The sequence below is a fragment of the Platichthys flesus genome, chromosome 17, assembly GCF_949316205.1.
Source record: "Platichthys flesus chromosome 17, fPlaFle2.1, whole genome shotgun sequence".
NCBI classification, from domain to species: Eukaryota; Metazoa; Chordata; class Actinopteri; order Pleuronectiformes; family Pleuronectidae; genus Platichthys; species Platichthys flesus.
In genome coordinates, this window is record NC_084961.1 from 4,324,559 (window position 1) to 4,339,204 (window position 14,646).

Consider the following 14,646-nt stretch of genomic DNA (forward strand, 5'->3'; position numbering starts at 1 on the left):
GAAGTATACTATTACATTTATTTTTCTTGGACACCAGCAAATGATGCATTTCGACACTTAACATCTTAGCTTTTATCAAGTGCTGATACCAAAGGGTAAGTGGTAGCTTTAAGGTCAACCAGGGCCGTGCACGTGAAAAACAAAACGTGCACCTGAGATACAGTCCATCACAGTGACTGCAAGCATTGATCTCATGTATACCTCGGATTAAGTCAAGTGTTCCAACAAATAGAGAAAGAAAGAAAGAAAGAAAGAAAGAAAGAAAGAAAGAAAAAAGAAGGAAAGAAGGAAAGAAAGAAAGAAAGAAAGAAAGAAAGAAAGAAAGGAGGTCAGCACGTGAATGACTTGGATTTATCATAACTGGACCGAACAGGCAGGAAGGTAAACAGGTTTCGCTCGTATGACTTTCACCTAACATTTGTCTACTGCTAAGATTACCGGTATAGTAATATCTGCAGTACTGAGTACTCGTATAAAAGAGCTTATCAATCTCAGTGGGAAATATGTTGTAGGAATATGTATGTATGTTTTAGACTTTTATTTGGAAGTAGTTGTACTTTGAGTAAGTGCTTCCATTCCCTGCTCCTTTTTGGTTATGTCAAATATTGAAAGCATGACCTTTACCAGTCATGGATCGTTACCTCTGCCAGGGTTCAATTTTCTGATCCACCCTGAAGTGTCTGAAGGAGCGGCCGTTCCCTTCCTGCTGCAGCGAGACCAGCTCTGCTCCCAGTAGAACTGCACTCACCCAGGATGGACACCACTTAAACTCTGGTTTAACTCTTAACTGTGCAATATTCATTCTGTCTGTGCAATACAATGGTTCTTCCATTCAAATGTCATATTAGCATACTGTACAAAGTACTTCCTGTTTTTACGCTGTACATACTTTTTATTCCATTCAAATGTACTTTTTATATTTCCTTACACTGAAACAATTATTAGCCTTACACCTGTAAGTATTGCATAGTCCTTATTATAACTTAAGATGCCTATTTTTGACTTTTGAAATATATCCATTGTGGGAATAATAAAGGTTTGTTTCATTTAATTTACTGCATTCTATTTATTTTTTATTTTTGTCTCCATCTCGTGGTGAAGAACGTGTCCTCCTCTACCCGGAAGTGACGTAATTGAAGCGGCAAAGCGCTGAAATCAATGGGGAGCTTTTATTATGTCGCATTTCAAATATTAGACGAACACACATTCATGTTTCTCCACTGACGGATCTGAGGACTTGTGATAATCAGACAGAATCCAACCAGAGGCCGCTGTTGAACCAGGTGAGAGGCTTTTCATTCACTCGACTGCAGCTGGTTAGGGTAGGCTAGTTAGCTCAGCTGGCTAGCTCCGGGGCTAGCTAGCTAACTAGCTTGCTCAATGCACGGTTTTCCCGTTGTGTAGCCTAGCATGTTTAGCTACATCGGTTAGCTTCCCTATCCCAGACATGTGTGTTCATCTCTTTAGCATCTTAAGAATGAAACGAGCAGCGTGAGAGTGAGATCATCGTCTCGAGACGATCTTTCAAACTTAATACTAACAGGGCTGGAATTGTACTTTACAAGTTCGAGGTATTTTTACTACAGTTGTATTTCTTTATTTCTCTTCCTGTTTACATTTCAATACTTTTTTTAGTCATAATGCAAAACAACTGTCGCTCCTAGGTACTCTACAGATCAGGATTTTATGTGTAAATAAATATAAATAATAAACGTTCGATATATGATTTTTTGTGAATTAATCTACACAGCGTTTAGAAGTAGAGCTACAACCACGAGTCTGTTGATAAATTATTTTAAAACATGTATTGGTTCCAGATGTGAGGATCTTCTGTGTCTCTCTTCAGTTGTTTAAATACTTTATATTTATTCTTTAGGGTTAAGGTGCCACTTCTAAGTCTCAGGGGATAATTGTTATGAGTATTGTCTGATTTAAACATTCACTGAAGATATAATACGCGTATTACTCCTTATCTGTAACATCCACTCCCTTTTGTAGTTCTTCTAATAATCAATAATCTACTGCCCGTTACACATTACTGCATGATGATCTATTTGATGCATGATGACACACACATAACTATAATAGTTAAAACGTGTGACATTAGAATCATTCACTTTTGATAGTTGCTGATTATAGTTACACACTTTAGTTTAGGGGACATTTTTAATGCAGGACTTTTACTTGTAATGGCACATTTTTAGTAATCATACTTTTACTCAAGTAAAGTGTGAACTTCCACCACCACTGGTTTGTAGACTCTTCATCGAGCTGTCACCTTCATGCACTTATCTCTGTTACACCCCGACAGGTTTGTGCAGAGATGGCAGCTTCCTTACCTCAGAAGCCGGCGATGGCGGGGATGCCCCCTCAGCAGCAGCCCCACCTGCCGCCCGGCGCTGCCTCGGTCCAGGGGCAACAGCCCATGCCCCCCCAGGGAGCCCTGAGAGAGATCTCCCCGGTGTTCCTCTGTCGGATCGGACAGGAGACCGTCCAGGATATTGTAACCCGCACCATGGAGATCTTCCAGATCACCCGAGCCACGCAAGTAATGGATGTTGTCATTTGTCCAAGACTGTCAGCTAGCTTTATATGAAGTTTGAAGTTTTGTATGACATTTAACACTGGACAGTCATAGCTAAAAATGTCCAACTAGTTCTCCCTGCGGTGCTATGACTGATGAGAGACATTGTGTGTTTGTGATGTAGCTTCCTAACGGTGTGACTCAGAGTCAGGCGATGTACCAGGACCGCTTTGGGAAGCTGCAGGAACACCTACGGCAGCTGGCCCTGCTCTTCCGAAAGCTCCGGCTCCTGTATGAACGCTGTGTGGAGATGACCTCTGACCTGCAGGAGGGGCCAGCAGAGGTAAGGAAGAAGCTCTCAATTTCTACTGAGCAGTTTGATATGTATTATTCAGAAATATACATTTTTTGGGGAATATATCATAGATTATAACGCTGTACAGGAGACTTTTACTTTTTCTGTTCTTTTATTTACGCTCCATTGAGTATAAACTTAAGAGCAGCCATTTAAAACTTGTTTGTGTGTATCCTGTGTCTTCAGCTTGTGCCGTACGTTGGAGATGAGCTGGTTACTGTCAGAGTGGAGCCCTGCGGTCCTGTTGTCAACCAGGAGAGAAAACAAGTTCTGGAGGTTTGTGTCTGATTTCACTTTGTCCAAAGTAGAAATTAGAAGAGTTTATTCATGTATTTAATATAGCAATGGATCATTGATGTTGCAGAATGGTAGTAAGGTGAGCAGAACTATGTTCCCACCTTCCATACTGTCGTTGGAACACATAGCAGTTGCTTTTCTTTCCTCTTCTTATTGTTATTAAATTTCTTATAATTTATATAGTATAATAGTACAAAAACTGCAATACTTAGCTGTACTGAACTATGTAAGACCTTTTATATATATATATATATATATATATATATATATATATATATATATACCTTTATTTGCACAAGACTAATTATTCAAAATAATATAAGTACTGCCTCTAGGTGGCAGTGCTGGCATAGGCCAAAGTGGTTGCTTGATGCTATAAGAGAAATACAAAATAATAATCCCACATCATTTGGCGTTCAGATAAATTTTCTAAATCAGGGGGTTCTTATATATTTATTTCTTGTTTTTACACATTAGACTCAATATTCTTGTGGGATGATGGTTTCAGGCAATGTAGGAAATGGCTTCCAGGCACCCAGGAGCAAACAGAGTAACGTTTAACTTGAGGCTCGTGAGCTCGTTTGTTTAACTAACGACATCAGTCCCCAGCCAGTGAAGCTCAGCTGCATTTTCTCTCCCCAACTCCTCCAGCATCAGATTGAATTGACTCAACAAATGAGAAGTGAACGTCTCTCACACTTTCTTTCACTTGCAGAAGGTGCGTCAGAAGAACCACGAGATGAAGGTTCTGATGGATCAGATGAGGAACCTGCTGTGGGACGTCAACGCCATGCTGACGCACAGGAAATGACCTCATCCGATCAGCTCGCTTCTTTAAAGAGACAAACTCCTCCACAAGCAGCACCGACTGCTCGACGGCCAACACCACGTGAAATATGGGAATTTCTGTTGGATTTTGGATATTGAACTTTCCACTTGGGTGCACTTCCTTTGTGTTGGCACGTCGGCACAGATGACTCACAACTTCATGCGACATCTTTTCTGATGTTGAAACTCTGCTGGGGGAAATTTAACTGACATAGGATGGGGCTTGAGCTAAAAGAGGAGACGCTTGTTTCAACCCGACACACTACGACTCAAAGAACTGTTCTTCTTGTTTTTGTACAAAGTGCCCGACAACCTTTGTTGTGATTGCTGGCAGTTATTTTGTCACGGTGTTTATACAATATTTAAATCATGAGGTGATACCTGTGTCGCCTCAGGTAAAAACAGGAGAATAAAAACTTTGGTTAAAACACCATATACACGGTGTTGAGCCCCCAGGTTGTGAGTTGACATCAGACAAACTTGAATTCACTGCAGGTAATTTTTGCAGAAAGCCCAGATGCTGATGTGACGACTCTGTTTACAATATGAACAATCGCCCTTATTATACTCTGCCGCTTGGAAAAACACTATGGGTTCAGAATTCAAATTAGCCCCTTGGCAGCTATGTATCTCAGGTGCTTTGTACATAAGTCTGAGTGTGTGTCTGTTTGTGTGTGTGTGTGCATGTGGTTAATGAGATCAGCTTCTTGATAGTTTAGGCAGCACACCTGTTTACCCTGAGGGTTCTGAGACTTTTCTTGTTTGTGAATTTATTTTTGTAAACTGTGGGACTAAAGCTAGGCTTACTGGGTCTTTTCTGTTAGTTTTTTTTAATAAAACAAAGTTTCTCAACATATAATTTAAAACACTCTTTTTAAATATGCGATGGGCATAACTCCTGATGTGTGCGATTCCAACCCGGAGGGACGATGTGGGAATGTTCATCACGACCGAGATGATCAAGTCATATCCACCTACACATAATGATGCATAGACTGACCCTGACCCTTTGTATTCATCCGTCTCAACACACCAGCAGCTCCTACATTACATCCTGGCATCGCTAATACACAGCAGACGTGTTGCTGAGTGCTTTGAAAACGATGTAATTGTGCTTGGACTCGTTCTTTCTGCCAAGAAACGCTTCTCAATTGAAACGGCCACGAAAATAGCTGCCAGGATTAGAACTGAAAGCAAAAGGATTCTTCATGCCATAAATTATCAGTGAACAAATCAAGTGGGAAATGTGTTTACACAATATGAACCCGGGCTGAGGTTAATTTTCAAGGATTGTTGGAAAGATGAAGTAGTAGTGCAGAAACTTAATTAGCAAAAATGTTATCTAGAATTCTTTAATCTGCCAAATTACAGAATTTTATAAACAAAATGAATAATTCTCCAGTTCCAGTTGATCAATGCTGGATTTTGGACAGTTTGTCCAGAGGAAAACAATTTGTCACCCTGATGATGTAGACTTTAATTTGATGGAGTGAGATTTAATTAATTGATTGAGAAAATATATAATGATGGAACTGCTATGATTTCTTAAGTACAGAAACCAGGCCACTTTCCAAGGAATAAGGTTTAGATTATTCCTTGTCGTCTTTCTGGTATATGTGGAATCATCGGTTATGAACCTTTATTTTCTTTCTGTAAAAATACCTGTATCAGTCTTTAAATGTATCATGAAGCTGCTTCCATCATCTCCACTGAATGTAGTCATGTCCTCCACTTATGTTAATGGTGGCTGTGTGTCAAGGGAGGAAAGAACAAACTTGAACCGTCTCAGGCACTTTGCAAGAGTTTGCATTTACAAACCATTTTATTGGTTTAACAGATAACTTTTTGAAATGATCAGTTTTCTTGGCAACAGTCCCATCACAATAACGTTGAGAGACACGCCGGAGTGCACGGCACCAGTACCAGTACCAGTCCCATACTGGGTGCTTCTGACATGAGATAGGTTTTTCCTTCGTATTGTCACCGCCATGGCACTGAGGAGTGTTCCCTTGTGTTTGCTGTCCAGTAGAGATTGTCCTGTCTCAGTGAGAAGCCCCTGAACTGGGACTCTCTCAAGGCCCCTGAACTGGGACTCTCTCAAGGCCCCTGAATTTCTTCCTCTGTGGTTCTACCAGACTCACAGAGGTGAATCTTCTTTCAAACTTTGTAGGCCCTTCACTTCTAAGCGTATAAACTCCAGAGCAGTCCACCTGGGTCTGCCTGATGATTGTCCACGATGCAGGCCGACTACTCCACATCCCAGACAGTCCTTGAGTTCCATGTCTCGACTGCAAACCAGTGATCGGTCCAGTTGTCTGTCCAAAATGCCACTGGCCCTGACCTCCCACACTCCCCCGTTCTGTCTGTCACCTTCACGCCCTCTCCAGGTCTTTGTATCTCTTGCGAAGGACAGACACTTGATCTTTGAAGAGTACGGGGTCCAAGCGAAACTGGGAGTGAACCAGAGGCATATAGCCAAACCAGTTGGCGAAGGCATTGACGCACTCCTGCCGCTGGTTGAAGTGCTCCGGATTGGCCCAGGGGACCGTCTTCGTACTCTAGAAAGAAAAAAACCAAGACACCCTCAGTCACCATGTGATCCCGACCTGACATCTGAGCAAAAACAGCATTTACAGACTTGGTCAAATAGGATGTGTGGTCTACCCACCTGTGGGCTTGGCAACTCTTTGTACTGCTTCCTTTGAGCCACTTTGATCGGTGGCAGGTGAGTCACAGCAGAGACCAGGAAGTTCATCAGGATGTCCTCACAGTTGGACGTGCGATCCACCAGCGTCCTCAGAGACTGGGGCAGGTAGTGGGTGAACAGGTGGTGGTAGTACCTGTGGGACAGGGACAAGTGTTACTCAGGGGACATGTGCAAAATATGACATTTGTGTCCAAGATATTCTTAATGAGAGAAAATCGATGATCAGAAATTACTTTATATATCTTCCAACACAAAGATCACAGGTTCAATTCCCGATGCTGCCGATTAATGTTAGAAATCGATAGACTGGAACTTAGTATAGCCCACACCTCCTCCAAGGCCAAACAATCCCACACATGATTGTCGATTTCTCAGAGTAGATATATAAATGAAAGAATGGAGAGGTCAGGTAACATGGATGGTTTTGTCAATAAAAAACTTAGTTAAATAAAATAGATAAATTGTGGCTCTGCCCTTTAATCTGCAATTGCATCAAAACATGATTGGTTCTCTCTCGTTTCAACAGGTTTGGTAGAAATCAGTTCTCTGGTTTTTGTGTAATCCTGCCGACAAATAAACCAACGCACAAACCAACTAGAAAGACTCTTATCACAGTAAAAAATCTGCCAAGGCCAAACAATCTCACACACGATTGTCTAGTTCTTATAGTAAAAATAGAAAAGACAAAAACTGAATTACCACTTTTTGTTTCATCCTGCTATTAAAATCAATAACCCCTGGATAAAATCGAATCTCCTTCACGGAGGTAAAAGTTAGATTAAGGGGTAACACATACATTTTTGCTGCCTTCGTTGTCAAACAGATGTTTTTCAATTACAACAAACAGACCTCTCTGATATATCCAAGCACTGATTCAATAAAAGTTTTATCAGGACATGAAAAAAACGGGTGATGTGAACGTTTCCCGGAACAGAAAAGACGTGCTCTCTGTCGTCCCCCCCCGTCCCCCCATTGTCAAAGGTTGTCTTCTTGTCTATTATAGTCCCACATTACGTCTCCTTATCATTCGTGAGCTGCTGCCAGAGGTCGAAGGGTGACGTCTAAAATCCATACGAGTTATCTGTCACATTCACTCTGAAAAGGGCTTCTTGGATTCTTATCTACAGGATCATTGATTGTTCAGAGGTTTTACATAGAGTCGTCATTACCTCCACACAAAGTACTGGAATTTGTTAGGAAAAAACACACAAATTCATCAGCTGCATGTTTTCTCACCCTGCCACCAGGTTTCTCTCCATTACACATTAAGCTGTTATGTCTCCTGCAGGATTATTTCCTCACATCAGTGTGAGGCTTGTTCTCACTACATTTACTGTCTTATCATAATTTCAGGCTTTTCCACTTGCACTCAAAGAGTAAATCGACAACAACAAGCGAACCTCGTGAACACCGTAAATAAATAAAGATGTATCACGCAGAATAAAGAGATCTCTTCCGATGGAGGTCGGGGAAACCGGCAGCTTTATGGTACCAGGCATGGAAACATCTACAGGGAAGAGCAGACAGCGTGATGTATGTTGATGATATGTATCTGGGACAGTTTAACCGTTTCACCCCCGGTGGGGTTTGATATTTATAGAGCAGAGCTATAACCTGTGGTTTTAATGCACATGTTCCCTTCCCTTCCTTTTAGCTTTCAGGAGACGGGTTGTTATTGCAGGGCTGTCACTTCAGGAACAGCAGGGTTCAATATAAACTGACTACTCCCAGTTATTTCTCTGTTTAAGTGGGGAAACAGGACATTCAAGGTAATACTGATACTGAGTCTTTTAAAAAAGTCTCCCGGACCTACCATTTGATAGTAATTCAAAAGTAATTCACCTGGTTTTTTGTCACACAGACACACACACTCGTTATTACCCCCATCAAGGACGTTCTGTTTTCACGGCTGTTTGTCGGCAGGATTACTAAAAAACGTCAGATCCTATTCTTTACTAACGTTTGAAGACGAGTGGGTTGGGACCCGAGGAAGAACCCATTAGATTTTGGAATTTCTATTTCCTTTTAACACGGTGAGATAGGAATGCACTCTCAGAGCAGCCTTGTAGTTATCACTGACATTCATTTGTGTTTGATTGTTGCTTTTCAAGTGGATCAAACAACCGTAGTTTTTTATATATTTCATGTTGTTGTATAGATTTTTCACTTAGTACTCATGTACCTCAGCTCCCTGTGTTTATCTTTCTCCTTGGACTACAGAACTTGCTTCTTACTTTACTTTTTCTTCCCATCTATGTTTTCTACTTGGAAAACCTACTTTGCCATAAATCTGATTCTGAATGACGTGTCCCTCGTGAAGCTTTTATGAAAGCAATCTGTTTTTATCTTTGTTGCTTTATCAATATTGAGCTTGTAGCTTTCTTTACATACAGACTAAGGTCTATAAATATAGATGTATCTGTAGAGTATATGCATCCCTGCTTTTTATAAGTAAATAATTAAAGCAGAGTACAGCGAATTATAAAGTCTCCAGTTACACTTAACTCAAAGTACATTTACAAAAAAAGCCATAATGAGAAGCTCTAAGTTGTGTTGTCGAACCTGTGGTAGAAGGCGGCTCCGGTCAGCACGATGGAGTAGTCGTTGGTCCACTTGGAGGTGTAGCCCCAGGCGCGCTTCAGGGGGTCCCAGAAGTGGCTCCTGGGGGGGTAGCCCACGATCCGCTCGGGGAAACTCCGCCAGACCAAGAAGGCAAAGTTCACCTGCGAGCGCAGACGTGACAAACACACTCGGGTATTGTCGCTACTTTCTCAGAAGTGTTGGGTTTCTATCTGTTTGTGTGACACGTACCTCGCTGGTCAGCAGGACCGTGTCCTCGTCCAGGCTCAGCACCGCCTCCGTCTCTATGGCCGCGTGAGGTAGGAAGCGACTGGTGGTCTGCGAGAGAAGAACAGGGACAAATCTGAGTTCTGCTACTGTCGGCCATGTGTTGTCTGGTGTGTGTGGAGAGAGATGGTGAGGACGAGCGGGGGGGGGGGGGGGGGGGGTCATTGTGCAGTAAATCATGTTGAGCGACTGAGATGAGTGAGAGCAGACGGAAGAAGAGAAGAAACAGATAGGGAAAAGAAGATGGAGGATGAGTGACATTTGTAAAAAAAATAAATAAAAAAAATAAACGCCCCATGAATCAGTGGACATGTCGGATGGAGAGGAGGGAGAGAGAGACATAGAAAAATAGACATCAGTCGGAGATACGACGGCGAGGACGGATCACAGACGCATAAACAAACTGAGCAACTGACAGTCTGTCACTCAAGGCTGTCAGCGTGGGCGCCAGGCCTCACCTTCCTCCTGCCGTCTGTCACGGTGAGAGGAACCGGCATCGGAGGCCACTTGCTCCGGCTCGGAGGAGGCTTCTCGCTGTTCCAGAGGATGATGATCTGCAGCGGGGGGGGGGGGGGGGTAATCAGAAATAACCATTGACATCAATCAAACTGAAGGTGGGCGGAGCTACGCCTCCTCACAGTGGTCCTCATGGGTGTGTGCTACCTAATGGTGTGTTCCCGTCTGTGCTCGACTTCAACTTCACACAACCTCGACAAATTATACATCGTTGGAAAGATGGAGGTTTCCAGATTCTCACTGTGTAAATCATGTTAGGATCAAACAACTGCAGCAGCTGTCAACACAGACTTTGTTCAGGCTTGTCGCTGTGACTCCGGAGGAACCTCCAGGACTTGTTTTCACTTTTTAAAATGCAAAAAACTGACATTTCTATCAAGTCTGTAACAGAGATTCCGTTTTTTTACATTCATCCTGACATTTAGGTTGTAACATTTAAAGAGTCGCATTTCAAAGAAGGCCGGTGTTATGACTGTAATCAAAAGATTTCGAAAGCAATAGCCTTTTTGTTTTGGGTACATTATTCTCTGAGTTAATGGTTCACGATCTTACCTGCGAGCAGTACTTTGACTTGGAGACCACCTGAAGCAGCTTCATGATTGGCTGAGACTGGGAGACCAATGGAGAGACAGCGTGTATGACAGCAGTGAACTCGTGACCTGGACTGATCCCTGAGAGAGGTCACGAAAAAAACAATGGGAGAAGAAATATAACAAAGTATTTTAGTATTAGTCCATCAAAACAATTAAAAGCCACTGTGTATATTTTATGGATTTTTGGTGCAATGTATTCGGATGAAACCAACATACAGACTTCACCAAATTTCACCATAACTCTCAATTTAATCCTTTTGATCTATTTTATCTAAGAACATCAACTACAGTGCATTCAAGTCGAGTCCAAATCCACTTTTCTTTTATTTTAACAGCAGAGAAAAGGTGTCTGTGCCAGGTGCACGGTTCAGGAAGGTGGTACTTAGTGTGGTAATTAATCACGGGGGTGTTTTTGGTGCAATAAACCAGTCAGCGTGCCGTCTCTCATTCCCTGTGATTCCAGGTGTGCTTGCACCACGGTGGATTGATTTTATAAGGTAGTAATAGAAAGAGCTTCTCTGCCGAGGAACCGATTTCACTTCAGGCGAGAGGCAGCTCGTCTGTGGGGCTGGGAGCTCGTGCACCTGCCTGTGTGGGCACATTTTACAACTACTACTATCTACATAATGCACCTGGAGAATAACTTGACCGACTCAGAGCAGGACTTTGTTGGTCCAATGCACAAGTGCTTTTCCGCTGCCTCGAGATAGAACTACGGCAACAATGTGTCTGCCCACACCTCGCGACAAGACCAGCATGCACCTGGGCGCTCAGATGGGGGCAAGTGCATTTGCTATTTACAATATTAATAATATCTTTATTCATGTAGCACCGCTCCAAACAAAGTGCTTCACAAATAATACATAACGTAAAATACATTCATAAAATAATAAAAGACCCAGTAAGATAGCGCCAGAAAACTTTTACCATCAAATGTCTGTTAGAATTTACTGGTGATGGCTTTTAAAAAGATTCATGTCGTGTATTTATCATTATTCCAAAACTGAATCCCAAATTAAATCCAATGCAGACAATGAGTTGGGTAAATATTTGATTGTGATTTGCTGGGTAAAGTCTATTACTCATCTGTACTAGCACAGCTCTGATGTAATCATCTCATCAGCGTCCTAATGTGCAAATCGTGATTTGTGTGTCGAGCAGACTCGTTTCCACCGATTGCATGTTTACCTAATCCCAGGTAGTAGAAGGGGAAGTGAGCGAGGTGGGTGGAGTACTCGGGCAGGACGAGCAGCCCCCCCGGCAGCGAGTTCCACATGTACTTATTCCTCGATATGTGGGAGAACACGCGGTCCTTAATGATCTGGGAGGAGATACACAGAGAAGACAGTGGTGATGTGAGAAGCAGAATAAAATGTATTCAGAAGCCAGAAGATGAGAGTCACCAGTGCAAATTCAACTCCTGCCCCCCTTGTGTTTGCATATCACAGCTAATGCCCTGTGCACTTCCCACTCTGCGTCAACAGGAGGTGTCCCGAGTCTCTCCTCCACCTCACTGACCCTGGGCTGACTGCACAGCTGGCGCCCGATGGAAAGAGGTTCCCCCCTCCGCATGCTGTATGTATATAAGCAGCTTATCACCAACCTCCAGAACCTCTCCTCTATTATCTCCAGCATAAATTCCCGGAGGCAAAATACACCGGGGTCCTGGCAGACTTGCCTTTAGAAACCTAAGAGTGCAAAGCCTTAACACTCGCTGTGTGATTTCCTCCGATTTCACCGGGGTTCAATCTGTTGTTTCCCCCCAATTTTGACATGCTAAAAAGGACATTGGCAGTGTGTATGTGTGTGTGTGTGTGTGTGTGTGTGTGTGTGTGTGTGTAAAAAACTAATATTACAAGGTTATTTCTTTTCACACATCATCTTACCCGGGGGTTAACCTTCATATGACTTTCTCTCAGCCGCACAATACCAAATATCTTCTGAGGCACATTTCTTTAAGGATTCTGTGTGAGCTTCGCCGGACGCTCAACCCTGGAAGGAATAATCTAAACCCTTTCTCCATCGCCTCTGTAAATTACAACGACTCCTTCAAAGCTTCTCCTGAACTTCTTCTGAACATCCGCGGCGCCGGAAACATTTCTCTCTCCGTCTGATGAAGCCGAGTGCCGAGGTCGGGAAGCGGCAGGTTGAGACTGATATTTGCATTGTAATGATATATCATTTCTATACATCGGGGGGGGGGGGGGGGGGGTTTCTCCGAGACTGGAGGCAGATCGGATGTGTGCTGCTTTGAAAAATGTTCCGCAGACCCACAGCTCCACACAAAGCCGAGGTTCTAAAAGAGTTGAGCAGTCGGAGCGCGGGCCAGGATCCAACCCTGTAATCATAAGGGACAGAAGGTTGGTTTGACTCAGATGTGAGGACTCTGAGGACTGATGATAGCACACGGGCTGTAAACTGCAGAGAGGTAGCAACCACGGCTCCGTGCTCAACAGAGAACCTGTGTTTATGGCCGTGGCTTTTCTTTATTGTATATGTTTTCACTGGAAAGGGAAAGAGTGCTGCATATTTCTGAGCTGAATTGTATGGTAGCAGAAACGCTGAGAGCTGTAAAAATGCTCCAATCGGGGGTTTCTGGTCTCGAAAGCCAAAAGCGACATTGCCTTTAGTTGGGGAAGGGGGGGGGGGGGGCTTTCTGGTGCAGACAGAAAGTGCGGCTCTGGTGATGAAAGCTACGATTTGGCAGCAGGAGCGTGTGAAGGTTTGACTTCGGCATTTCAGGCGGATTCATATTTGCAGCAAAACTCATTCCAAAGAAACCGAGTTCCTTCGACAACTTTTTGTTCAGAGACATCTTGGTTTTATGAAACCAGACGTTACCATATTTGGAGCTTCCCCCTCCACTTACGACCTGCAGCCATTGGACGGTACTAGCTGTCAATCAGATGATATATGGTTCAATGCATTCACTGCCTTTTGACTCTGAATGGGACCATAGATAAAAACATGAACATCACGGAGGAGTTGAAACTAGAGAATAAACCATAAACTCCTCAGGTCAGAGTCATTTTCCTGGTTATTTGAATGCAGAGAAGACTCTGAATTATATGACGTGATCACTTCCCGAACAGTGTCTTCTGACAAATGAATCGAGCCGTGTCGCCCCCCCCCCGGTGCGACCGGAAACCCTTTTTACGCTCGGTGTGTGGAAGCTGACCTCCAGCGTGGTGAGGACGATCTTGTCCACGGAGGAGAAGTATGCTTCCCACAGCATCTGCGTCCTCTGCCGGAGGGCCAGGACCCGCTCGTTCCCAACCGCCCTCACTGTGGACGGCACCTGAGGAGGAAAGAGGAAGAGAGGGGACTCAGACACGGAAATGAGAAAATAAAGAAGTAACAAAAAAAAGCCAGGGAGTTTAACTTGGATTACTTAAAATAGATGGGAAAAGAGAAAACGAGGAGAATTTGCAGTTAAGTGATCAAAACTGCCTAAATCCAATTGAGTGGTTGACTTATCCTCCGCCCCTAAGAAAACATTTAACATGGAGCTGTTGTTCACATAATTAGACCTTAATTAGAAAGGACTTTATCGGGGGGGGGGGGCTCCCAAAATTGATTTCATCACTTTGAGGGTTAAGCTGGGCGGCTCAATCAAAGGGGATGAGAGTCACGTTGAGCCGAGGAGAAGCGCGAGCGGCTGACTCCTTTAAAAAGTCTTCAGTCTCCACAGGCAGAGCACTTACAGATATGTAGAAAAGTAGTGAAAGGAGCCGACAGGCCACTGAATCTGTCTCTGTAGCTTCTTTAATTCTCGCCTTGTTCTGTCAGCCTCTCGGTTTCTCTTCAAACACCTCCCTTCATCTGCATTTCACAACTAAACCTCGGCACCCTATTCTGTTTTACCCTATCCTTCCCCCTCGAAGTGCATATGAAGGACGGCTTCCCCCGGAGTCGTCCTCTGTTCCTCTGACGTGTCCCCCCCCCCAAAACTTCTCTGCAGAAGCTTCACTCTCATTAA

The 14,646-nt window shown here is 43.4% G+C and overlaps 2 protein-coding genes across 2 annotated transcripts in view; one reads left to right on the top strand and one right to left on the bottom strand.

Annotated features, from left to right (window-relative positions):
* The first annotated feature begins 1,120 nt into the window (after positions 1-1,120).
* Positions 1,121-4,821, top strand: zgc:114119 (Mediator of RNA polymerase II transcription subunit 30-like). The gene is made up of 5 exons (XM_062409863.1): positions 1,121-1,283; positions 2,312-2,548; positions 2,709-2,867; positions 3,066-3,155; positions 3,892-4,821. Exons 2-5 carry the CDS (start codon positions 2,324-2,326, stop codon positions 3,985-3,987), a joined length of 570 nt encoding a protein of 189 aa, XP_062265847.1. The 5' UTR covers positions 1,121-1,283; positions 2,312-2,323; the 3' UTR covers positions 3,988-4,821.
* A 973-nt stretch (positions 4,822-5,794) lies between these two features.
* Positions 5,795-14,646, bottom strand: part of LOC133972416 (exostosin-1c) — a 72,108-nt gene continuing 63,256 nt past the window's right edge. Inside the window, exons 5-12 of the mRNA XM_062409864.1 lie at positions 13,846-13,965; positions 11,856-11,988; positions 10,627-10,745; positions 10,017-10,112; positions 9,523-9,609; positions 9,274-9,434; positions 6,673-6,844; positions 5,795-6,562 (exon numbers count right to left, since the gene is read on the bottom strand). Coding sequence (XP_062265848.1) covers positions 6,377-6,562; positions 6,673-6,844; positions 9,274-9,434; positions 9,523-9,609; positions 10,017-10,112; positions 10,627-10,745; positions 11,856-11,988; positions 13,846-13,965 — 1,074 coding nt within the window. The 3' untranslated portion in view covers positions 5,795-6,376. The remainder of the gene's footprint in view (positions 6,563-6,672; positions 6,845-9,273; positions 9,435-9,522; positions 9,610-10,016; positions 10,113-10,626; positions 10,746-11,855; positions 11,989-13,845; positions 13,966-14,646) is intronic.